The sequence below is a fragment of the Bos indicus genome, chromosome 14, assembly GCF_029378745.1.
Source record: "Bos indicus isolate NIAB-ARS_2022 breed Sahiwal x Tharparkar chromosome 14, NIAB-ARS_B.indTharparkar_mat_pri_1.0, whole genome shotgun sequence".
Lineage (NCBI taxonomy): Eukaryota > Metazoa > Chordata > Mammalia > Artiodactyla > Bovidae > Bos > Bos indicus.
The window spans coordinates 52,227,842-52,252,773 of NC_091773.1; the positions used below are offsets into that span (position 1 = coordinate 52,227,842).

The 24,932-nt window shown below is 36.1% G+C and overlaps 1 protein-coding gene across 7 annotated transcripts in view; it reads left to right on the top strand.

Annotated features, from left to right (window-relative positions):
• Window positions 1–24,932, top strand: part of CSMD3 (CUB and Sushi multiple domains 3) — a 1,461,887-nt gene that overhangs the window by 1,120,695 nt on the left and 316,260 nt on the right. For all 7 annotated transcript variants that reach the window (XM_070802767.1, XM_070802766.1, XM_070802772.1 and 4 more), the window contains 3 exons: window positions 1,445–1,636; window positions 12,636–12,774; window positions 15,395–15,582. In XM_070802767.1, the coding sequence (XP_070658868.1) occupies window positions 1,445–1,636; window positions 12,636–12,774; window positions 15,395–15,582 (519 nt within the window). The remainder of the gene's footprint in view (window positions 1–1,444; window positions 1,637–12,635; window positions 12,775–15,394; window positions 15,583–24,932) is intronic.

The following is a 24,932-nucleotide window of genomic DNA, read 5'->3' on the forward strand; positions in this document are numbered from 1 at the left end:
TGTATGTATGTGTATTAAACAGATGAGCTACAAAAAGAATGCCTGGTGTATTAAAACAGATTGATTGGTATATTGATGAAACTATGTATCTATGTATGTATGTATCTATCTATAGATACCTACCTACCTGTGTACCTGGTTATTAACCTACTAGGGATATATGCAACAGAATCTCTTCATAGGTGCCACCACTACACAGTGTGAACAATTCAAAGTCTCTTCAGTTTTGTGTCTGCTTATTTCCCCTTTGTATTCCTAGCACCCAACACAATGCCTGGAATATATTAAGTTAGTGAATAAATGAATAAATACTAGTTGTGTGTCTGTAATGCAGCAATTTGTGTACTTTAATATGCAGTTTAAAAAATAATGTATACAAGTACTGAAGCCTACATTTATGAATATAGTTTAATAATAGCTTAAATGAAAAAGTTAATACTTTCTTTGTCTTGATACTTAATTATCATATGCTTTAGAGTAAATCTGCTTTCTTTTTTTTTTTGTAAGAATCTTCCCAGCATTTGGTGTTATCATATATATATATATACATTTTATTTTAGCTAACTTGATAGGTATCTCATTGTGGTTTTAATTTGCATTTCTTTAATGGTTAATGATGCTGAACATTTTTCATGTGCCATCAGGTATCCCCTTTATTGAAATGTTTTTTGCCCATTTTGTAGTTGGATTTTTTCTTCTTTTTTTTCCCCCCAGTTCTAAGAGTTTTTCATATATTCTACATACCAGTACTTTGTGGTATATAGGCCAAGCAAATATATTCTTCTAGTTTGCAGCTGTCTTTTCATCCTCTTCACAATGTCTCTCACGGGGCATCAAAATAATGAATTTTGAGTAGATTTATTATTTAGCTACTAAAATGTCATGTTACTGCTTGAAGCAAGGTAACAAATTATTTATGAAAAAGCAATTTAAAAGTATTTATTTTGCAGGTATTTAAAAATTAGCAATATTTTTTCAAATATCAAATTGAGGTATTGTTGATTTACAATGTTATATTAATTTCAGATGTACAGCATAGATAATTTTTATATATTATATATGCAATATGTGTGCGTGCTCAGTCATGTCCAATTCTTTGTGACCCTTTGGACTGTAGCCTACCAGGCTCTTCTGCCCAATGGATTTTCCAGGCAAGAATAGTGGAGTAGGTAGCCATTTGCTCTTCCAAAGGATCTTACTGACACAAGGATTGAACTCACATCTCTAGCATTGCAGTCGGATTCTTTAAATGCTGAGCCATCAGGGAATTATACCTCATTTAAAAAGCAACAAGGATATATTTGTATAGCAAAGGGAATTATGACCCAGGCATTTTTAAGTTATTTTTTTAAAGATGTAGAAGCATCTCAAAGATGAGGTCTGGAACTTTGAAAGTGATTTTGGTTGGCATCAAAACTAAAAGTTTGTTTCTATTTGTTCATAGGTTCTGTTGCCACTGCGTGTCGTGACCCAGGGGTTCCCATGAACGGAACTCGAAATGGAGATGGACGAGAACCTGGAGACACTGTGGTTTTTCAGTGTGACCCAGGATATGAACTTCAAGGAGAGGAAAGAATAACCTGCATTCAGGTAGAAAATCGATACTTCTGGCAGCCCAGCCCACCAGTTTGTATAGGTATGAATTTAGAACAATTAAAATTTTATGCAACTGTGAAATGATGGTTAAAAACTAGTTTCAGTGTTATTAAGAACGTTATTCTAGAATAGGTTCTAGATCTCAGAGGTCTATGACCTTCCAAAAAATGCACAAAATTGTAAATCATTATTTTTCCCCTGAGGAGAGAGTGGGTCTATAATTTCATTATATGCTTAGTGGTTTTAACACTCTTTTAAAAAAGTTAAGAATCAAAGTTCTTGAAAAACCTTCATCTTGCCTTATCTGCTACGTTGTTGTTCACTGTTGTTCAGTCACTAAGTTGTGTCCAACTCTGTGTGACCCCATGGACTACAGTACACCAGGCTTCCCTGTTTTTCACTATCTCCTGGAGTTTGCTCAAACTCATGTCCATTGAGTCATTGATGCCATTCAACCATCTCATCCTATGTCACCCTCTTCTCCTCCTGCCCTCAATCTTTCCAGAATCAGGGTCTTTTCCAATGAGTAGACTCTTTGCATCAAGTGGCCAGAGTATGAGGCTGCCAAAGTATATATTATCTGCCAAACAAATGTAGTTATCCAACACTTTTAAAATTTAAAGAACAGATTCAGACACTGTATTTGAAATGGGTCATATTTATCTTGCCTCTCTAATGGCTATTTCTTCTAAGAAAGAAAGTTGTATCAGAATTTAAATTTGAGTTTTAGGGCTTTGATTTTTCCTTCAATCCATGTATTCCAGATCAGTTTTTATTTTGATGATCTAAGGATTTGCAACCACTTGGTTCATACTTCCAACTCTCTGTCTTTTGCTTCCATGCCCTGTTCTTGAATCTTCAGGTTAAACTCTTGAAAATCAAGACACACATTATTTCTTTACCAAGTGTGAGAAAAACTTTATACCACCTTTAGAATGAAAATAGTGAGAAAATATGCTGTGTAATCTTAACAAAAAAAGATCTCATCATTAAGGTTCTTACATTCAACTAATTCAGTCTCAAACCTGTGGTTCAAGAGCTTTTAAATTGGTGTCATCTAGAATATGTAATACATTTTGACTGAAATTTGTATTGTCTACTCAAAACTTTATTTATATGCATATCCTTTCCTTTGGTACACTGTAAGCAAGTAGAGAGAAGATTCCATTTCTTGTTCATTGTATTTCTTCTAGAATGCAAATTTAGCACATTCAGGAGAGAAAGACTTATTTTTGTTCTCTTATATCTAACTCATAAATACATTTTCACTAATTATTTCACAGAGTCACATGATAATAGGGAATGAGTGTTTAGTACTTAAGCACTCAATTATTCAGATTTATTTTATTCATTTTATATTTCTTATGCATGAGATGGAAACTCAAATTCATAAGTGTGTCCTACACATTGTTATAGACATGGAGGATTTAGCATTAAAATAATATAGAAGAGTTCTCTGTTTTTGTGAACCTACTCCTAGTAAAGTGAAAACTAAACAGTCTGGATTTTCATATCACATATTTTGCATTTTATAGTTTGGAATTAACAAAAAGCACTCAATATGGAAAATGAAACATATCTAAAGACTCAAACCAGCCAGGGTTTGACTTCTAGGTATTTCTAGACTTCTGTAGAAAATGGGACAGATGATAAGGACAAAGCTTATTAAAGAGGCTGAAAAAAATGCACAGAATAAGTACATACCTTGAGCCACTTCAGATTTAGCCATATTTCCCTTTACAATTTATTATTTCCATTTATACCTATGTTGCTCACTATGCATGTATCACTGAAAGATTCTAAATAATCAGATATCTATTACTTTGCATTTTATTATAACTTCACTCATAAATGCAGACAAAAAATACAAGGAAAAAATGCTTTCAAAGGAAAGACTGAAACAGTGAAATGTTCATTTATTTGTGTACTGCACAGATTATCTAGAAAATGCCAATTAAACAAAAATACCACATTCCAATTAATTGGAATCTGGCTGAGCATCTTGTAAAGGGCATCTGTGTAAAGAGAAAATGACAGAACTTCAGAAACTTACTTGGAATTTCTTGATTTATTGTGATTTTTTTTCAATTTATTTAATTTTTAAACTTTACATAATTGTATTAGTTTTGCCAAATATCAAAATGAATCCGCCACAGGTATACATGTGTTCCCCATCCTGAACCCTCCTCCCTCCTCCCTCCCCATACCATTCCTCTGGGTCGTCCCAGTGCACTAGCCCCAAGCATCCAGTATCGTGCATCGAACCTGGACTGGCATCTCGTTTCATACATGGTATTTTACATGTTTCAATGCCATTCTCCCAAATCTTCCCACCCTCTCCCTCTCCCATAGAGTCCATAAGACTGTTCTATACATCAGTGTCTCTTTTGCTGTCTCGTACACAGGGTTATTGTTACCATCTTTCTAAATTCCATATATATGCGTTAGTATACTGTATTGGTGTTTTTCCTTCTGGCTTGCTTCACTCTGTATAATAGGCTCCAGTTTCATCCACCTCATTAGAACTGATTCAAATGTTTTCTTTTTAATGGCTGAGTAATACTCCATTGTGTATATGTACCACAGCTTTCTTATCCATTCATCTGCTGATGGACATCTAGGTTGCTTCCATGTCCTGGCTATTATAAACAGTGCTGCGATGAACATTGGGGTACACGTGTCTCTTTCCCTTCTGGTTTCCTCAGTGTGTATGCCCAGCAGTGGGATTGCTGGATCATAAGGCAGTTCTATTTCCAGTTTTTTAAGGAATCTCCACACTGTTCTCCATAGTGGCTGTACTAGTTTGCATCCCCACCAACAGTGTAAGAGGGTTCCTTTTTCTCCACACCCTCTCCAGCATTTATTATTTGTAGACTTTTGGGTCGCAGCCATTCTGACTGGTGTGAAATGGTACCTCATAGTGGTTTTGATTTGCATTTCTCTGATAATGAGTGATGTTGAGCATCTTTTCATGTGTTTTTTTATTATAATTACTAGAAAGGCTATAGTATATCAAATGTTATGTTGAGAATTCTGAAATATTGAACAGCTTTACACTGAAATTCTAGAAACACAAAAATATGAAGCATAAAAGACTAAATCAGTTCAGTTCAATTCAGTTCAGTCACTCAGTCGTGTCAGACTCTTTGTGACCCCATGAATCGCAGCATGCCAGGCCTCCCTGTCCATCATCAACTCCTGGAGTTCACTCAAACTCACGTCCATCGAGTCAGTGATGCCATCCAACCATCTCATCCTCTGTCATACCCTTTTCCTCCTGCCCCCAATCCCTCCCAGCATCAGAGTCTAAATAGGCTGTTATAAAATTCCATTTGTAGACAAGACTTTAGTCAGCAGGTAATAATTTTAGGAAAAACATGTTGAACACTAAATTTTACTTAAATGGAGCAGGTTTGGAGAATTTTTTATAAGGATTTTGGTGCTGTGTATTATTTTTTTTTTATAGGGAAAGATCACTTGAGGAGAGGATATGCATTAGAGCTTCTCAGAAGAAAATAACCTAAAAAAAAGTCTGAAAAATTGCTGAGCCTGCAGAGAGCTTGATCTCTGAAACTGATAAGAAAGGAGTCCATGATTGGAAATACTATGCCAAAGATTAAACCCTCAACTTTTTAGAAACTTCATAAGTCTATGTGTCAGGCCATGGGGGCATAAAGCATTTTGCTTGTATGTAGAAGTAGTCAGCCTTATAGCAAATACCAAACAGAAGGACAGTCATCTTTAAAAGAGTTAATAGAATTCATTCCAACAAAATTGACAGTGTGAAGATTACTTTGGCATTGCCAGATAGAAAGTAACAGCACTCAACATGAAGGTAAATAGCAAAACCATTAGTGTGGGTGGACTGCTGAGAAAGAGAGTAGACACAAGTAAAACTGAATTGGGGAGAAAAAATAATAATATTGTAAAACCATTATAAATAGTTTTCCGTTTAACTGTCTCATAGAAACTACACTCAGAACAGTTCATTAATGTCAGAATTCCATGGAACCTAAATAAAATTTTAATTCATTAATGTATTTGATTTAAAGAGAATCTTATTTTTGGTGCTTTATGATTAGGTATATAAAAATAAAAATGTATTTTCCAAATGTTATTTAAAGTTTTATATATTTAAAGCAAAGATAATTTTCTTTATTGTTGATTTGTTTGGGATTTATACAAATGTCAGATAATGTCTCTGCTTGTCTCAAAGGTTTTACAGATTTTCAGAATCTACTGCAGCAATGAAATTTATCAGGAAAACCTCAATAAGTAATTTAAATAATTGAATTAAAAGAATTTTAAAAGACTTTATGCTCAAAGAGTAGTATAATCACAAAATATATTCAGTAAGTTACTTAAAATATGTATAATGGATTTGCCTATATCCTAGGTGATAAAGAATATATACTATAAATGTAAATGTAGATGTGGCATGTGCATAAAATTGCTAATGATAAAAGATCACTATTTCCTGTGAAAAATAAAACTGAAACAAACCAGTAAAATTGCTACCACAGTCCCCCCAAATTACAAATAACACCACTTCCTTAGAATGTGAAAGAAAACACAAAAATATTCTTGCCTTAATTCATACATATATGCATTTGCTATTAGACATATTTTTCTAATACTTTCCAAATTCACATTTGATTTCAAAAGTTCCAAAGACAAAATATGCCATTATTTTTATCAAAGCATGTAGCTACAAATTAGGTTGTCATTCAATCTAGTCATAATTAATCTTCACAAGGAATGCAAGGAGCCAGTAACAATTCAGCAACATTTATAGAATGTGTAGTATATGCTAAATCTCACATAGAAAATAACATATAAGACAGTTTTTAGGTTATGGTTAAAGATGAATGCAAACACCTGAAAGGAATATTTAAATAATATATAGTAAGGAAAGTGATAGAGATAGGCAAACGTTGCTATGAATACCAGGTTGTTCTAGAGAGAGCTGCCATAAAGCCCTGGCTGAAAATTTCTAGGAAAACTCCCTGGTGTGTGCTCAGTCACTCTGTCATTTCTGACTCTTTGTGACCCCACAGACTGTAGTGGCCAGGCGCCTCTGTTCATGGGATTTTCCAGGCAAGAATACTGGAGTGGATTGCCATTTCCTTCTCCAAGGCATCTTCTCAACCCAGGGATGGAACCCATGTCTTTTGAGTCTCCTGTATTGGCAGGCGAATTCTTTACTACTGGAAACTCCCTAGAGGTAGTGATGAATCTTGAGACATAATAAAGAGGCACACAGATGTAGAAGGGAAACAGACACTTCAGGAAAAACAAATAGGATGCATGCTGCTGCTGCTGCTAAGTTGCTTCAGTCGTGTCCGACTCTGTGCGACCCCATAGATGGCAGCCCACCAGGCTCCCCCGTCCCTGGGATTCTCCAGGCAAGAACACTGGAGTGGGTTGCCATTTCCTTCTCCAATGCATGAAAGTGAAAAGTGAAAGGGAAGTCGCTCAGTCATGTCTGACTCTTAGCGACCCCATGGACCGCAGCCCACCAGGCTCCTCTGTCCATGGGATTTTCCAGGCAAGAGTACTGGAGGGGGGTTCCATTGCCTTCTCCAAATAGGATGCATAAATGCATGTTAATACAAGGAACAACTAAATAATTATTTGAGTGTAAATTATGTGTATAGATTGGTGGTTGATGCAAATGGAAAGGTTGCAAGGGTTAAGGCATGAAAGCTGTACTGGAGTCAGGGCATTATCTTTTAGGCAGTGTGAAGTAACAGCAGAATTTTATGCATGGGTATAATCTGATAGGGCTTCCCCAGTGGCTTAGCAGTAAAGAATCCACCTGCAGTGCAGGACACGCAGGTTCAGTCCCTTGGTGGAGAAGATACCCTGGAAGAGGGCATGGAAACCCACTCCAGTATTCTTGCCTGGAAAACCCCATGGACAGAGGATCCTGGCAGGCTATGGCCCATAGGGTCACAAAGACTCAGATACAACTGAAGGGATTTACTTGGAAGATGTATTGGAGGAAATAGATTACACTGTATGTGTCCTCAGTCACTTGGTGATGTCCGACTATGCTAGATTATACTAGAGGCATGAAAAACAAACCAAAAAAAGCAATAATTCTGGAGGCATTTAAGAGTCAGATCTAAAAATGTGGTATTAGAGAAGAAAAGATAGAGTGAAATATCTATGAAGAACTATGAAATGGTGTCTTGGTAGTGCTTACTGATAGACTGGAGTCAAAGGGGCAGTGAAGAAAAGGAAGAATCTTGTGTTCCTACCTTGGGAATATATGTGGATGGATAATAGTGACAATTAAACAACCTAGGAATATAGGAGAGATTTGAGTTAAGGTTTGGGTATATTGGATATTCTGTGTTTGATGTACCCATAGGCTATCAGGTAGAGAGATAAATCAGTAAGCTTGGAGATATGGTTTAGAATTAATCAGGGAAATCTGCTGGAGATGATAGGAAAAAGGAGTTATCAGTATATAAGTGGAAGATAAAGTAACAGTTTGGATATGGAATTAAAAGATGCTTACTCCTTGGAAGGAAAGTTATGACCAATCTAGACAGCATATTAAAAAGCAGAGACATTACTTTGCCAACAAAGGTCCATCTAGTCAAGGCTATGGTTTTTCCAGTGGTCATGTATGGATGTGAGAGTTGGACTGTGAAGAAAGCTGAGCACCAAAGAATTGATGCTTTTGAACTGTGGTTTTGGAGAAGACTCTTGAGAGTCCCTTGGACTGCAAGGAGATCCAACCAGTCCATCCTTAAGGAGATCAGTCCTGAGTGTTCATTGGAAGGAAGATGCTAAAGCTGAAACTCCAATACTTTGGCCACCTCATGCAAAGTGTTGACTCATTGGAAAAGACTCTGATGCTGGGAGGGATTGGGGGCAGGAGGAGAAGGGGACGACAGAGGATGAGATGGCTGGATGGCATCACCAACTCGATGGATATGAGTCTGAGTAAACTCCGTGAGTTGGTGATGGACAGGGAGGCCTGGAGTGCTGCGATTCATGGGGTCACAAAAAGTCAGACATGACTGAGCGACTGAACTGACTGAACTGAATGGGAAGAATGTAATAGAGTGTAAATTAGAGATGATTATGGAAGTAATTCAGGAAAATTACCAAAATTATAAGATGAAGTGAAAGTGTTGCTTGCCAATAAAACTGAGGTCTGTACAAAGACATCAAAAAAAAAAAAACAGTGAAATTCCAAAAGGAGAGTGAGTTTAAGGTGAAAGTCAACAGTTAAGGATGATTACAGATATGAAGAGAAAGATAAAGACAGAAATTGCATCTTTGTTGTCAGTACCAAAGTCATCTGAGGATGAGCTAAGAAGGGTTTGTGTCAGAGGCAAGGGGGCTAAGAGAAATAGCAATGGCTGGAGAGAGAATGAGAAGTGGGGAGGAACAAATAAAGACATCGAGAATCCCTAAGGAATTAAAAGATTATTGTCTCTCTGTAATTTAAAATGAAAAAATTCTATGCCTGACATAAGTTTTCTCAGGATAAATACTTTGGTGCTTTTCTTTGAAAAATAAGAAACCATATTTTTTTTTCCAATGTGACATTCTTTGCTAATTATGTTAGTCTGCCTATAGGTACATATAGTACATATGTGATGAAAGAGAATGAGATTAGACTCTTTTTTAGAAGGCTTAGTTGTAAAATAAAAATAAATAAATTCAAAATAATTAAGGAGATAATTTTATTAAAATGAATTATTATAGAATTTTACCATTGTAATATATAGCAATAACAAATCACTAAGTAATACACCAAGAACTAACAGAGTGTTGTAGGTCTATTGTAATTCAAAAACAATCAAAGTCATAGAAAAAGTGATCAGATTTGTGGTTACCAGAGTCAGGGAGTTGGGGAAAGCCACTTGTATGAAGATGGTTAAAAACACAGGATATTTAGCTATCCAGTTAATAAGTCCTAGTGATATAATGTATAATATGATATGAAACACAACTGTATCTTATATGAATATGTAACAATTGTTAGAGTAAATCTTAAGAGTTCTAATCACAAGAATTTTAATTTTTTCTTTAATTTTTTATCTCTATGATAAGACAGATGTTCACTCAATTCATTGTGGTGATCATTTGCAAGCTAAAAACGGTTATTACAGGATGGGGGCAGGAACAGACTACTGTGATAGGAAAACATGTGAAAGTAACATCTTCAAGCATCTGAGAAATTAGGAAAAAGGGATTTTGCTCTTATAGAAAAGAGTACACAAGGTGAAAAAAGAGCAAGGTGTGGGAAGTGAGTTGAAAGGGTGGCCCAGAATGTTGTTCTCTGGGTCCAGCCTGTCCTTAGGTTGTGTGCCGGCTCAAGGCTGAAGGAGAACCAGAGTCCAAGAACCTAGAGAAAGGAGAGAAAATTGAGCAAAGTTTGGTTGTATGCAGTTTATTGTGATTGATCTGTGAGTACAAGCAATTCAACTAATCATTTGAGTCAAAGAAAGGGAGTTTACAAGGTCTTTGCCTGGTTTTGTCACAGAAAACTGAGGGGTCTTATTTAGGAGGTTTTATCTAAGATAAGTGAACCTTATATAGTTAGATGGTAAGGAGAGGATATTCACTGTGAACCCATATAACCAAACACAGAAGGATAAAGGAATTTCTTAACTGTTAGGTAAAATTCAATATTTTCAGCTGAAAAAAAAAAAAAAAAAAAAAGTGAAAGGAAATAGGTTAGAGGGAGCTTTGTTTTATTTTTAGGATGAAAGAGATTTGAGTACCTGTGGACAACAAGGAAGAAGCCAGAGAATAAAGGAGATGAATGAACATAATTCTCAAAAAGAGAAACTGTGTGACCAAATGTAGGGTGTTATCCTGGATTAACAGGAGGGACTCATTACCCTCTGATGATAGAGAAAAATACTCAGGGAGCATTAAAGTTTGAAGAGGGAGATCTAGAGAAAGCTGAGATAGTCTGTTTAATCATTTGATATGATATCACAAAAACATACAGGTGATAGGGTAAATAAATTAAGGCTAAGCAAATAAATATTCTAGGCAGAGTAGTCATCTGTTGTTACAGTGACACTGAGGGCAAGGTTGCAGAAGGTCATAGGGAAGTGAAATAGCAGGCACCCATTATTTAGATGCTTCAATTCAGTTCGGTTCAGTTGCTCAGTCGTGTCCGACTCTGTGACCCCATGAATTGCAGCACGCCAGGCCTCCCTGTCCATCACCAACTTCTGGAGTTCACCCAAACTCATGTCCATCGAGTCAGTGATGCCATCCAGCCATCTCATCCTCTGTCGTCCCCTTCTCCTCCTGCCCCCAATCCCTCCCAGCATCAGAGTCTTTTCCAATGAGTCAACTCTTCGCATGAGGTGGCCAAAGTACTGCAGTTTCAGCTTTAGCATCAGTCCTTCCAAAGAATACCCAGGGCTGATCTCCTTTAGGATGGACTGGTTGGATCTCCTTGCAGTCCAAGGGACTCTCAAGAGTCTTCTCCAACACCACAGTTCAAAAGCATCAATTCTTCAGCGCTCAGCCTTCTTCACAGTCCAACTCTCACATCCATACATGACCACTGGAAAAACCATAGCCTTGACTAGATGAACCTTTGTTGGCAAAGTAATGTCTCTGCTTTTGAATATGCTATCTAGGTTGGTCATAACTTTCTTTCCAAAGAGTAAGCGTCTTTTAATTTCATGGCTGCAGTCACCATCTGCAGTGATTTTAGATGATAAAGATTACCAAATTCTAATAATATTACATATCTGGGCTCAGGCAAAGAACAAAAATCTGAAATGTTGCCAGAATCAAAATTCTCCTTTGAAAACCAGTTTTGTGCTGTCAAAAGAATCCAGTATAACTTATAACTCAATGATAAAATTTACCTGTGAAAAACTGTTACTTCAAAGCTGAGATACGAGAATGATGATATATGTGCACGAGACATCATATGGCACCACAAGAACCCCAGTCTCCATCTCAGTCACTCTCTCTCAGGTGCTCACGTGTTTGTTTACCTCCACACTGTCTCACTCCACCACCAGGACCGTCCATACCTCAATTGCTCTAAGTTTCCTAAGCTGCCAACTTTAAATATTATTTTCTTATCAAGCTGTGTTTAACAGGCACTAACAATAATCCCTTAAAGAATCTATTCTCTGAATTTCTCTGACAGTTTTTTGGACCTCTCCACTGAAGTGTTACAGAAACCTTTGTCAGGCCATTATAATAACTGTGGTAACTGTCCATTTTCGTTAACAAGTCAGGAAACTAGAATTTAAGAATGTCCTAACATTCAGTTTGTTCTGTGCTGTGCTTAGTCACTCAGACGTGTCTCTTTGTGATCCCCTGGACTCTAGCCCGTCAGGCTCCTCTCTCCATCCAGGCTCTCTAGGCAAGGATACTGGAATGGGTTGTTATGCCCTCACTCAGTGGATCTTCCTGAACCAGGGATCAAACCCAGGTCTCCTGCATTGCAGGCAGATTCTTTACCAGCTAAGCTACCAGGGAAGTCCTAACATTCAGTTTAGGAGTGTTTTATTATAAAGTTATATTGGTTCTCAGTTATCCATTTTCACATGTTAACTATTATCAAAGCCTCTTCTTCCATAAATAAAGGTATCAGGGAACATTTGAAAATGAACCAAATACTTCATATTCTATTATCCCACATATTACTAGAGATTTTGCTTTGCTTTGTTTCTATCTTTTTTTCTCGGTAACCTTCAGAATTTTTCTTAGTAATTATGAGGAAATCATTTTTACTCCTCTTAATGTGTTTCTTTTATAAGAATCAAAATAGTAATAGCAAGGGAGAGAAGTATAAATGTAACTTTTTCTTGTCTTTTAAATCCAATAAAGGAGCTAAATTCTCTCTATGCATGTATTTAGTATTTTAATGGTCTTTCTTGAAAAATCATGCAGTATTTAAGCATCCAGTACTATAAAAAATTGAGTTTGTACAAAAACCTCTAAACTTTTTTAGATATGTGTTTTCTAAATACTGATAGATAATTTTATTAATCACTTAAGGGATTTTGTTTGTTTGTTTTAAATTAAAGCACCCTGTGGAGGCAATTTAACAGGATCTTCAGGATTTATTCTTTCGCCAAACTTCCCTCATCCATATCCCCATAGTAGGGACTGTGACTGGACCATCACCGTCAATGCAGACTATGTTATCTCCTTGGCATTTATCAGGTGGGTTCCTATCCCTTTCCACAGCTTAAAAATTGTTTTATTTTGCATTAGCATTTGCACTAGGAAATATTTATTTTTACATGACATTTTACTTTTTTTTTTTTTTTACCAATTTCAATACTAATATTTTGCAATAAACAATTTAAATATAACAGCGTAGATTCCAATGTAGTTCTGCAGGCTAATGAGTGTGCATCACTCACCAGTTTTCAGTATAGAGGAAACATGTTAAAGGTTGAATAGTTTATTGATTTTCATGAAACATTATCTCTTCATAACCTTTCCTCTCTCCCTGAACTTACCATCATTGCTTCAAAAGATTCTATGTTTCCTAAACTTAAAGATTAAAAGGTCAGCATTTTGAGGAATGTTTTCCCCATATGCGCACCATCAAAAATGTCTTTGAAGTATCTGTGCAGCACCATTATTGGGCTTGGGAAGATATATATGTACCATGTACCATTCTTTCTGGTGGTGTCATTAAGTCAACTGTCAAGAATTTGATGGGTAATCTTCATGTAATTTCTCAGCAGAATTTGTCTTCTGATGGAACTTTACATGAGGTGTTCAAAATTTACATTCGTTGTTTAGCAGTATCAGTTGAAAAGTTAGCTTTTAGTTAGTTAGTACTGTTAGTACTGACAGTGGAGGATGCAGCTTCTTGTGTGGAAAAGAAATTACTGAGTTTAAGCCCCAGCTCTGTTGCTATCATTTGTGTTACCTTGGGTAAGTTACTATCTGAATGAGTAATATCATATGATTTTATAATAATATTATTTGAGCCTCTGATTCCTCACATGAAGTAACAGCTGTATCACAAAACCAGGCCTAAATTCTTTTCCTTAAGATTTCAATGGGAATGTTAGGTATCAGCAACTTAAAGAGTTTCTGCCTAGAAATGTTCCTGATCTTAGTGTCCAAGACTAAAGTCTGCTGGCTCTTGTAACACAGCTCTTCCTTCTGCTAGCATATCACAGCTGCTTGGTTTTTATGTAAATTTTTAAGCTGAACATTTTTTCTAATATATGAAAGTGAAAGTCACTCAGTCATGTCTGACTCTTTGCGGCCCCATGGACTATATGGTCCGTGGAATTCTCCAGGCCAGAATATTTGTGTGAGTAGTGTTTCCCTTCTCCAGGGGATCTTCCCAACCCAGGAATCAAACCCAGGTCTTCCGCAATTCTGGCAGATTCTTTACCAGCTGAGACACAAAGGAAACCAATATATGAAACCTAGATTAAAAAAAAAAAAAAAACTCTAGAAAAAAGATAATTCAAATTCATGAAAAATTTCAAAAGTATAAATATATGGAATTTTTATTTCTATAATTTGTAGTAGTACATTGATAATGGTAACAACAAAGCAACACTTGATGGCAATGTTGGTTATATGCCAAGACCCAGTTATAAGACAATTTTCTGAAGTAAATACTGTTATTCTCATTTTTACAGTAGAGAAAATGGCAGTACAAACATTAAAAATGTCAGGATGCATGATACAAGGTTTAATTTACTTTAAAATTGTTTTAGTTAATAACTGAATTGTAGAAGGTTGTATTACATGAAGTGTGTGCGCAGAAGTTGATTTACTGTTGTATCATTGATTATGTGACCTAAGAGAGACTACTGACATATCACGATCTCATTGGGAAAATGGAAATGATAGTCTCTTCCTTATACCACAGGATTATTGACAAAAAACAAGTTAATATTTATGAAACTATTTGTAAAAGATAGAGTGTACTATCTTCCCAGGTTTTTAGGAAAATAATCATTATATTTATGGCTTCAGTTTTCTAAGTATGTGGGTTCTATAATCATTATAGGACGATTCTCATACTTTGAAGGTTGTTAAGGCAAGTTTATTATGCAAGTTTGAAACATTTAAACATTGATTTGAATAGTTTATGTGCTAAAATGTCTTTATTTGCACACTGTTTACTTTTGGTGAAGAGTGTATTGGCTCAATTTGCCTACATTAAGTTCTAAAAGAAGAAAATATATTTACTTTCAAGGAAAAGAATACCTAGTACAATACGCAATGCTTTGAGTAATTTAAATGCAGATTTTATCTTTCCAAATTTTGTTTGAATCTGGTATGTAGAGTTCAGTTTTAAAACAAGAATGCTCTTAAATTTTGAAGTTCAAGGCAAATAGATTCATGGACAAAACAAAAAGCGATGCAAAATATCTGGTGAAAAATTTTAAAATACAATTAATGTCTTACACATTTTACTGATATAAAGTAACTTAAGGATATGTAGCTAACAAGGACACAAGCATCTTGAACCTAAACTCTGACTGCAAATCCTGTATCAATTATCAGCTTAAAAATTGTTAGCCTTACAATCATTTGTATTCCCTGTAGACCTAATGCCAACTTAAAAATACTTGAAAATATCAAGATGTCTTCTTTCTTTTTCCAGTGCTGATTTTATATGCATATTCAGTGTGCTGTTGCCAGAGGAATTTTTAAATTGACTTATTTTGACAGAATCTGTTATTTTTAAATATAATGATTGAATTAATATATAATTTATGGGACTATTATGATTAAAACCTTTGTAATAACCATTCCACTTTTTTCTTCCTTCCTTCCTTTCTTTTTTCTTTTCTTTTAGTTTTAGCATAGAACCAAACTATGATTTCCTCTATATATATGATGGGCCAGACAGTAATAGTCCCTTGATTGGAAGTTTTCAAGACAGCAAATTACCGGAGAGGATAGAAAGCAGCTCAAATAACATGCATTTGGCTTTTCGGAGTGATGGATCTGTTAGTTACACTGGATTTCATTTAGAGTATAAAGGTAAATGTGAACATTTGATTTTAGCATCATGATTTAAATTGTGAATATTTTATATAAGAGAATAATGTCATATTGGCCATTGTCAGCGGTTAGTTATATGTGCAGTTCTTAAAGCATACTACCTGCAATTCATCTCACAAAAGAGCACTCACTGTAGACTTTTCCTATGAGCGAGAAGGAAATTAGCATTTCCTAATTACTACCAAAGGAAATGTATCACGCAAACAAATAAGCCATTAGGATACTGCAGAAGTTGGCTGAGACCACAAAATATTTCTTAAAAAACAAAGTCATTTTTGGAAGCTGAAGTTTCACTTGAATATCAAATATTCAGAGACTACTCTCAGAGATAAAAATATTCAAAAGTATACGATTCACAAAATATTTTGACAATTATGACTCAGAAAATATCTGAAATTATTTAAATAGGTCAACATTAAGAATAGGGTGAATATAATATGCTCTAAATCAAATCCCTTACGATTATACAGTGGAAGGGAGAAACATATTCAAGAGATTGGATCTGATAGACAGAGTGCCTGAAGAACTATGGACCTAAGTTAATGACATTGTACAGGAGACAGGGATCAAGACCATCCCTAAGAAAAAGAAATGCAAAAAACCAAAATGGTTGTCTGATGAGGCCTTACAAATAGCTGTGAAAGGAGAAAAGGAAAGATATCTTTCAAATCAAGATAACATAAGATAAGATATCTTATATTATATAATGGGCATATGCCCATTTGAATACAGAGTTCCAAAGAATAACAAGGAGAGATAAGAAATTCTTCCTCAGTGATCAATGCAAAGAAATAGAGGAAAACAATAGAATGGGAAAGACTAGAGATCACTTCAAGAAAATTAGAGATACCAAGGGAAAATTTCATGCAAAGATAGGCACAATACAGGACAGAAATGGTATGGACCTAACAGAAGCAGAAAATATTAAGAAGAGGTGGCAAGAATACACAGAAGAACTATTTAAAAAAAAAAAATCTTCATGACCCAGATAATCACAATGCTGTGATCACTCACTTAGAGCCAGACATCCTGGAATGTGAAGTCAAGTGGACCTTAGGAAGCATCTCTACGAACAAAGCTAGTAGAGGTGATGGAATTCCAGCTGAGCTATTTCCAATCTTAAAAGACGATGCTGTGTAAGTGCTGCACTCAATATGCCAGCAAATTTGGAAAACTCAGCACTGGACACTGGACTGGAAAAGGTCACTTTCATTCCAATCCCAAAGAAAGGCAATGAGAAAGAATGCTCAAACTACTGCACAATTGTACTCATGTCACATGCTAGTAAAGTAATGCTCAAAATTCTCCAAGCCAGGCTTCAACAGTGCATGAACTGTGAACTTCCAGATGTTTGAAGTGGATTTAGAAGAAGCAGAGGAACAACAGATCAAAGTGCCAACATGTGTTGGATCACTGAAAAAGCAAGAGAGTTCCAGAAAAAACATCTACTTCTGTTTTGTCGACTATGCCTAAGCCTTTGTCTGTGTGGATCACAATAAACTGTGAAAAATTCTGAAAGACATGGGAATACCAGACCACCTGACCTGCCTCTTGAGAAATCTGTATGCAGGTCAGGAAGCAACAGTTAGAATTGGACATGGAACAACAAACTGGTTCCAAATCGGGAAAGGAGTACGTCAAGGCTGTAAATTGTCACCATGCTTGTTTAACTTATATGCAGAGTACATCATGAGAAACTCTGGGCTGGAGAAAGCACATGCAGGAATCAAGATTGCCGGGAGAAATATCAATAGCCTCAGATATGCAGATGACACCACCCTTATGGCAGAAAGTGAAGAACAAAAGAGCCTCTTGATGAAAGTGAAAGAGGAGAGTGAAAAAGTTGGTTTAAAACTCAACATTCAGAACACTAAGATCACGGCATCTCGTCCCATCACTTCATAGCAAATAGATGGGAAAACAGTGGAAACCGTGACAGACTTTATTTGGGGGGCTCCAAAATCACTGCAGATGGTGACTGCAGCCATGAAATTAAAAGACATTTGCTCCTTGGAGGGAAAGTTATGACCAACCTAGACAGCATATTAAAAATCAGAGACATTCCTTTGCCAACAAAGTTCCATACAGTCAAAGGTACAGTCTTTCCAGCAGCCGTGCATGGATGTGAGAGTCAGACTTTAAAGAAAGCTGAGCGGCAAAGAATTGGTGATTTTGAACTGTGGTGATGGAAAAGACCCTTGTGAGTCCCTTGGACTGCAAGGAGATCCAACCAGTTCATCCTAAAGGAAATCAGTCCTGAATATTCATTGGAAAGACTAATGCTGAAGCTGAAACTCCAATTCTTTGGTCACCTGATGCAAAGACCTGACTCATTTGAAAAGACCCTGATGCTGGGAAAGATTGAAGGTGGGAGAAAAAGGGGACAACAGAGGATGAAATGGTTGGATGGCATCACCGACTCTATGGACATGAGTTTGAGTAAGCTACGGGAGTTAGTGATAGACAGGGAGGCCTGGCATGCTGCAGTCCATGGGGTCGCAGAGTCAGACACGACTGAGTGACTGAACTAAACTGAATATGACATGGTAATGAATATAATATTTTAGAACATTTCTGTCTGTATTTAAATGAATTAATATTAAGATATATACGGATATTTCTTGGGCCTTCCCAGGTGGCACTAGTGGTAAAGAAACCCCCTGCAAATGCAGGAGATGTAAGAGAGTCGGGTTTGATCCCAGGGTCAGGAAGGGCACAGCAACCCACTCTAGTATTCTTGCATGGAGAATCCCATGAAGAAAGAAGCCTGGTAGGCTAAGGTCCATCAGGTTGCAAAGAGTCAGATATGACTGAAGGGACTTAGCATGTACACATATGGATATTTATAAATATAAGTTTTCTATTCAATGTGTATAAGGACAAATTAGATCTTAGTTGTTTAAAGTTAAATTTTATTTTAAAAAAATTGATTCTACAAAGGATATTGATAAAGGGGTTATTTGAGTTATGTAAATGCATACTTTGAATTTATCACTTACTGCTTTAATTTTATTTTTTTCCCCACTATAGAATATTTTAAGTAGGTAAAAGTTATACAGAATAGTAAAACAAACTTCAAAGTATTTCTATCCAATTTGACAGACTTTTAACATGGTGTTATATTTGCTTCAAATCTTGTTATTCTTGTTTTAAGAAATATTCAATTGAAACTTCTGAATTTGCACTGGGAAGAGAGGTGTGTGTTTGTTGTTGTTCTTGTTGTTGTTGTTTCTTTTAAGGGCTATCAAAAGAAGGCAAGCTGAAACCCTGCCTTAAATACATTTTCAGCTAGAGACAAAAGAAAATGTTGGGAGTAGTGGTTTGGGACTTCAAAGGAGAAAAAGGCAATCCACATTGATGGAAAAGTAAATGTTTGATAAATAAATGTTTGCTGGGCTGTACAGAGACAAGGAGATAAAGAGTGGATTCTGCTCTCTAGACCCTGCTGAGTTTCCACTGCTGCAACCTAGCCTATAGTCATTGCAGATATCTTTGGTCATCAGTCAGTCAGTTCAGTCACTCAGTCGTGTCCAAAAATTTGTGACTTCATGGACTACAGCCATGGATTATGCCAGGCTTCCTGTCCATCACCAACTCCCAGAGCTTACTCAGACTCATGTCCATCGAATAGGTGATGCCATCCAATCATCTCATCCTCTGTCATCTCCTTCTCCTCCTGCCTTCAATCTTTCCCAGCATCAGGGTCTTTTCCAAGGAGTCAGTTCTTTGCATCAGGTGGCCAAAGTTTTGGAGTTTCAGCTTCAGCATCAGTCCTTCCAATGAATATTCAGGACTAATTTCCTTTAGGATTGACTGGTTTGATCTCCTTGCAGTGGTGGGGACTCTCAAGAGTCTTCTCCAACACCACAGTTCAAAACATCAGTTCTTTGGTGCTCAGCTTTGTTTATGGTCCAGCTCTTATATCCATACATGACTACTGGAAAAGCCATAGCTTTGACTAGATGGACCTTAGTTGGCAAAGTAATGTTTCTGATTTTTAACGTGCTGTCTAGGCTGGTCATAACTTTTGATTTGAGGAGCAAGCGTCTTTTAATTTCATGGCTGCAGTCACCATGTGCAGTGATTTTGGAGCCAAAAAAAAACACAAAGTTTCTTACTGTTTCCATTGTTTCTCTATCTATTTGCCATGAAGTGATGGGACTGGATGCCACGATCTTAAGTTTTTTGGTTGAGTTTGATGCCAGCTTTTTCACTCTCCTCTTTCACTTTCATTAAGAGCCTCTCTTCTTTGCTTTCTGCCATAAGGGCCCATCTTTGGTCAGAAGTGTATTCTGTTTTAGGTACATGCCCTTTAGCTCAATTCTTAGGTAGCTAAGTGGGAGGTAAAAAGACTATGTTTCTGTTTGTTAAAAATAATCACCCAAAATCAATATGTATCCCAAAGAGGCATATTTTGAGGTGGTAAATTTTGGTCTGTGAGTCTCTCATCTTACAGAGCAAAGTAAGAAAATGGCCTTGTCAGTGGAAGAATATATGAGCTATTTGGTACCAAACAGTAGGTGATTCTCTGGTGGCTCAGAAGAATTTCAGATTCTTTACCATGCGAGGAGCAATGAGGGAGACCTGGGTTTAAGCCCTGGGTTGAGAAGATCCTTTGGAGAAGATCTCCTGGAGAAGGGAATGGCTAGCTACCCACTCCAGTATTCTTGCCTGGAGAATTCGGTGGATAGATGAGCCTAGTGAGCTATAGTTTATAGGGTCACTCGTGACTGAAGTGATTAATGCTTTCACTTTCAGTAAGAATTTAGGATGACCAGCTATTTATTAGGGTTGTATGAAAATGTTAGCTGCTCCAAACCAGAGGATCATGGGCAAGCTTACACCTTGTGACTATGGGTTAGGAAACATTGATATTCTAGAGAATTGAGCTTGAGCAATGTGCCAAACTCTCCCACTGGAAGAGTCTCCTCATGCCATACACAAGAACCCAACTAACTGGCAATCTGCACAAATCATGAGTAGTCAAGATTATTTTCAGACACTCCTCTTCCCTTTATGACCTTATCCTCCTAATTATTAATTCAGTGCTTATCTTTTTCATGTATGTATGCTTGTACATATATTTATATTTTCCATCATGTACATTTCCTTCATTCTATTTTCATAAAACATATTTTCATCATGTATACATTCTTATGAAAATTGTTTTTCCCTCTACATTATTTCTGAGATATACCAATGATAAGAGACATGTGGACTTAGTTCATTAATTTCTTTATGATATTCTATCATATGACTATCACAAGTAATTTGTAAATTTTTCTGATAGATACTTAGGTTAAGTTTTCTGTTAGGAATCATGATGATATATCCATCCTTTTGAATACTTTGTTGAATATATCTATTAGATTCTAAAATATCTGTATATCTAAGAGTGGTAATACTAGATCAAAGGTTTATATCAAACCTCTTGAATCTAACTACATATCCCCTAATTACTCCCAGAAGAGGCTATACCAATTTATATTCTCAACAGCACAGAAAGCATTTCAGAACCTCCACATTTTCTGAGTTATAACTGATAAAAACATTATACTAAATTTAGGTGTTTGTATGACATAATGATTTAATAAACATATGTATTTCAAAATGATTACTATATTAAGTCTATATAGCATCATCACCACTGCATATAGTTACAATTATTTTTTTCTTGTAATGAGAACTTGTTAAGATATATTCCCTTAGCAACTTTCAAATATAGAATACATATATTCTTAAGTATTGTCACCATGCTGTATATTACATCCCTAGAGCATACTTGCCTGGAAAATCCCATGGACGGAGGAGCCTGGTAGGCTGCAGTCCATGGGGTCGCTAAGAGTAGGACATGACTGAGCAACTTCACTTTCACTTTTCACTTTCATCCATTGGAGAAGGAAATGGCAACCCACTCCAGTGTTCTTGCCTGGAGAATCCCAGGGACGGGGGAGCCTGGTGGGCTGCCGTCTATGGGGTCTCACAGAGTCGGACACGACTGAAGTGACTTAGCAGCACCAGTAGCAGCAGCAGAGCATACTTATCTTATAACCGGAAGTTTGTACATTTCAGGGAGAAAAAAATTTTCCTCTGTTCTTATAGATTCTTCTAGCTGATCTAAGAATTAAATTGGTATGAGACAGATTAACAAGAGAAAATCAAACAAGTTTAATAATGTGTATACTTGGGAGAGACTTATGAAAACTGAAAACCTTTTCCTGAGAACTAATTATCTTCATGCAAGTTTTCAAATGTATAGACATAAAAATGTTCACAGTGCTCTCTTGCATTTTCTGTTGCTGTATTTTTTTTATTGCAATTGCTTGGTATTTTTGTTAATATTACTTTCACATAATTTACTTATTCCCCATTTTCTCTAGATTGGCTTTTATTTTTATAATTAAAAAACAAATCACATATTAATTTTCATATTTTTCTCCTCTTCCATTATGAGCTTCTGAGGGCTGTGTATTTTCCTCAAAGCACCACTGTAGCTGCTTTGCAAATGTTGGGATACGTAGAGTTTTATTATTTTACAATTTTAATTTGTTCTAATTGTACTGCCTTTTGATTTTTTCTATACTTAAGAGCTATTTACAAGTGCTTACAAGTCTTACAATAAATTTCAGTCTATACTTAATTATGAATTTCAAGCTTACTAGTACTGTGGTCAAATGTGTATGATTCCAGTTCTTGGTGTGTCTAAAGATTTGTTTTATGACCTCTATATGGTTAGTTTATGGGTGCAGTTTTTTTTTTAATATATATACTCATTAAATTAAGTTCTCTATGTATCTTTATTGAATATGTATGTCCTTTGCCATTTAAAAAAACTGCTTGGTCTAGCAATTATTAAAATAGTTGGGGAAATCTATTATAATTTTTTTAATTAATTAATTTTTCTTTTTTTTTTCTTAAAATGGTGATTTTTTTTTTTTTTTTTGCTATGTTATAGGAACCCATTTTTGGGTACATATATACATATTTTTAATCTTATTTTGAGCTTTCTATTCCTTTTGCTTTTTCTCTTGTACTGGCACAAATTTCTCCTTTTATCAAAGTCATATAATTACTTGATATTTTATTGTTCATTTATTTCCTTATTTATTTACTATGCACACTCCCATTTATGCCCCTCAATCCCTGTGCTGTGCTTAGTCGCTCAGTCACGTCTGACTCTTTGCATCCCCATGGACTGTAGCCCAGCAGTGTCCTCTGTCCATGGGATTTTCCAGGAAGAATACTGGAGTAGGTTGCCATGCCCTTCTCCAGAGGATCTTCCCAAGCCAGGGATTGAACCGTGTGATCGAACCCATTGCAGGCAGATTTTTTACCATCTGTGTCACCAGGGAAGCCTAAGAATACTAGAGTGGGTAACCTATCCCTTCTCCAGGGAAACTTCCTGACCCAGGAATAGAACCAGGGTCTCCTGAATTCTAGGTGGATTCTTTACCAGCTGAGCTACGTGGGAAGCCTCACTCAATCGCTACACATACACCAGAAAAACAAACTTCTTTAGAGCAAGAACTCTATTTACCGCTATACAATGAACTTATTAGAATAATGCCTACATACATAGTAATTGTTTGATAATTACTTAGCTGATTTTGAGTTGCTTAAAGAGGTGTTTTATATTTTAAATCAAGATATGATTAGAATAATAACATACTGAAATCTAAGGAAACTTAGAGACACATTCATGTCCTGTATTTTACAAATGAGAACTTGGCTTTTTAGGAATATCTGCAAGGTGATAGCTTTATAAACAAGACTCAGTTAAAAAGAGATAGAGAACTGTAAGCAAGTCAGTAAAGTTAGGTTCTATTGTGAGTTTGTATTTAACAAAGCATTTCCAGAGATCCATAGGATAACAGATAAAGGAAGAATGCCACAAATACTACAATACTCAGGGCTCCTGCTGCTGCTGCTAAGTCTCTTTCAGTCGTGTCCGACTCTGTGTGAGCCCATAGATGGCAGCCCACCAGGCTCCCCCGTCCGTGGGATTCTCCAGGCAAGAACACTGGAGTGGGTTGCCATTTCCTTCTCCAATGCATGAAAGTGAAAAGTGAAAGTGAAGCGCAGATGATACTAATTTGTTACAGCATTCTTTCAAATGGAAACTGGACTTGACTTCACAATCGTTTCTCTCCTAATATCCATGTAGTCATTATTAAATCCATGTCATTTAGCACTTGAGATAAAATCTACTCACCATATCTTAAACTAAATGTATTGCCCTTCCTATTTCCCATCTTGGTCAATTTCTGTGTCCCATTATTTCTGAAAAGCTACAATTTATGCCACCACAGGAAAAAGGCCACTGATGCATTTTTTAAAAGGACAATGTTAATTACCTATTATGTACTTTACTCCAAGTACAGTTATTAGTTCTTTCAATACAGTATCTCTTTCTTTCCCATTAGCAAAAACACTTCTAAATGCAACAAAATGTTAACTAACAGCATTATCGGGTAGGTATTACTATACCTATTTTCAAATGATGAAATTGAGAATCAGATTGTTAAAGTGAATTGCAAATGATGGCATAAATTATCACTACCAATAAGAGTAAAGGAAGATAAAAATGTGAGTACAGGCAGAGAAATACATAAGCATTCCATGAACTACAGTCCATCCTGTACCCTGCAACTACTGCCTACCATCTTTGGTCACTACACCAGTTCCCATTTACACACAATTCCTTGAGGTCTTATTTTTGTACTCCAGATGGTATTTCTTTACAATGTTATTGCTAAGTTTATGGTATTCCCGAAATCCAACCTAATTAACTTTCTGGACTGGCTCTCAAAACTCTCAACCCTCCCCATAGAATTTCATCCCCCACTTTAGGGTCTCCAGGATCTGTCTTTTCTTATCAGTCACCCTACCTTCTATTTTTATTTAAAAAAAAAAAAAAAAACAGTTGGCTCTTTAATTGCCTGGTTCTTTAAAGCTCATAAAGTGGTCTTGTTGTTTATTTCTGCCATAGCCAAGCAAACATGTCAAAATTTTCAAGATAAAATGTACACCTGCCAAAGAAATTGACATATAACTGGAGGTCCTGGATAGTAAAAACTATTTGTTTTTCATTTGTAATCATGTTATATACTTTATTTTAAGCATGTTGATTTCTATTAGCTCTGAAAAAGTAAAGTTTTTAAGTCCCAACTCCAAATACTGATATTTATAGGTCTTTATTTAAAAAGCTATAAGTTCAGCACCTACTTCTATAGAGCTCACACCAGAGTATAGTTGCTATTGCTTGTGTTCATACAGATCTCTTCATTTCCCTCTTGAAGATAGACACTGAACCTTATTTTTGTTTATTT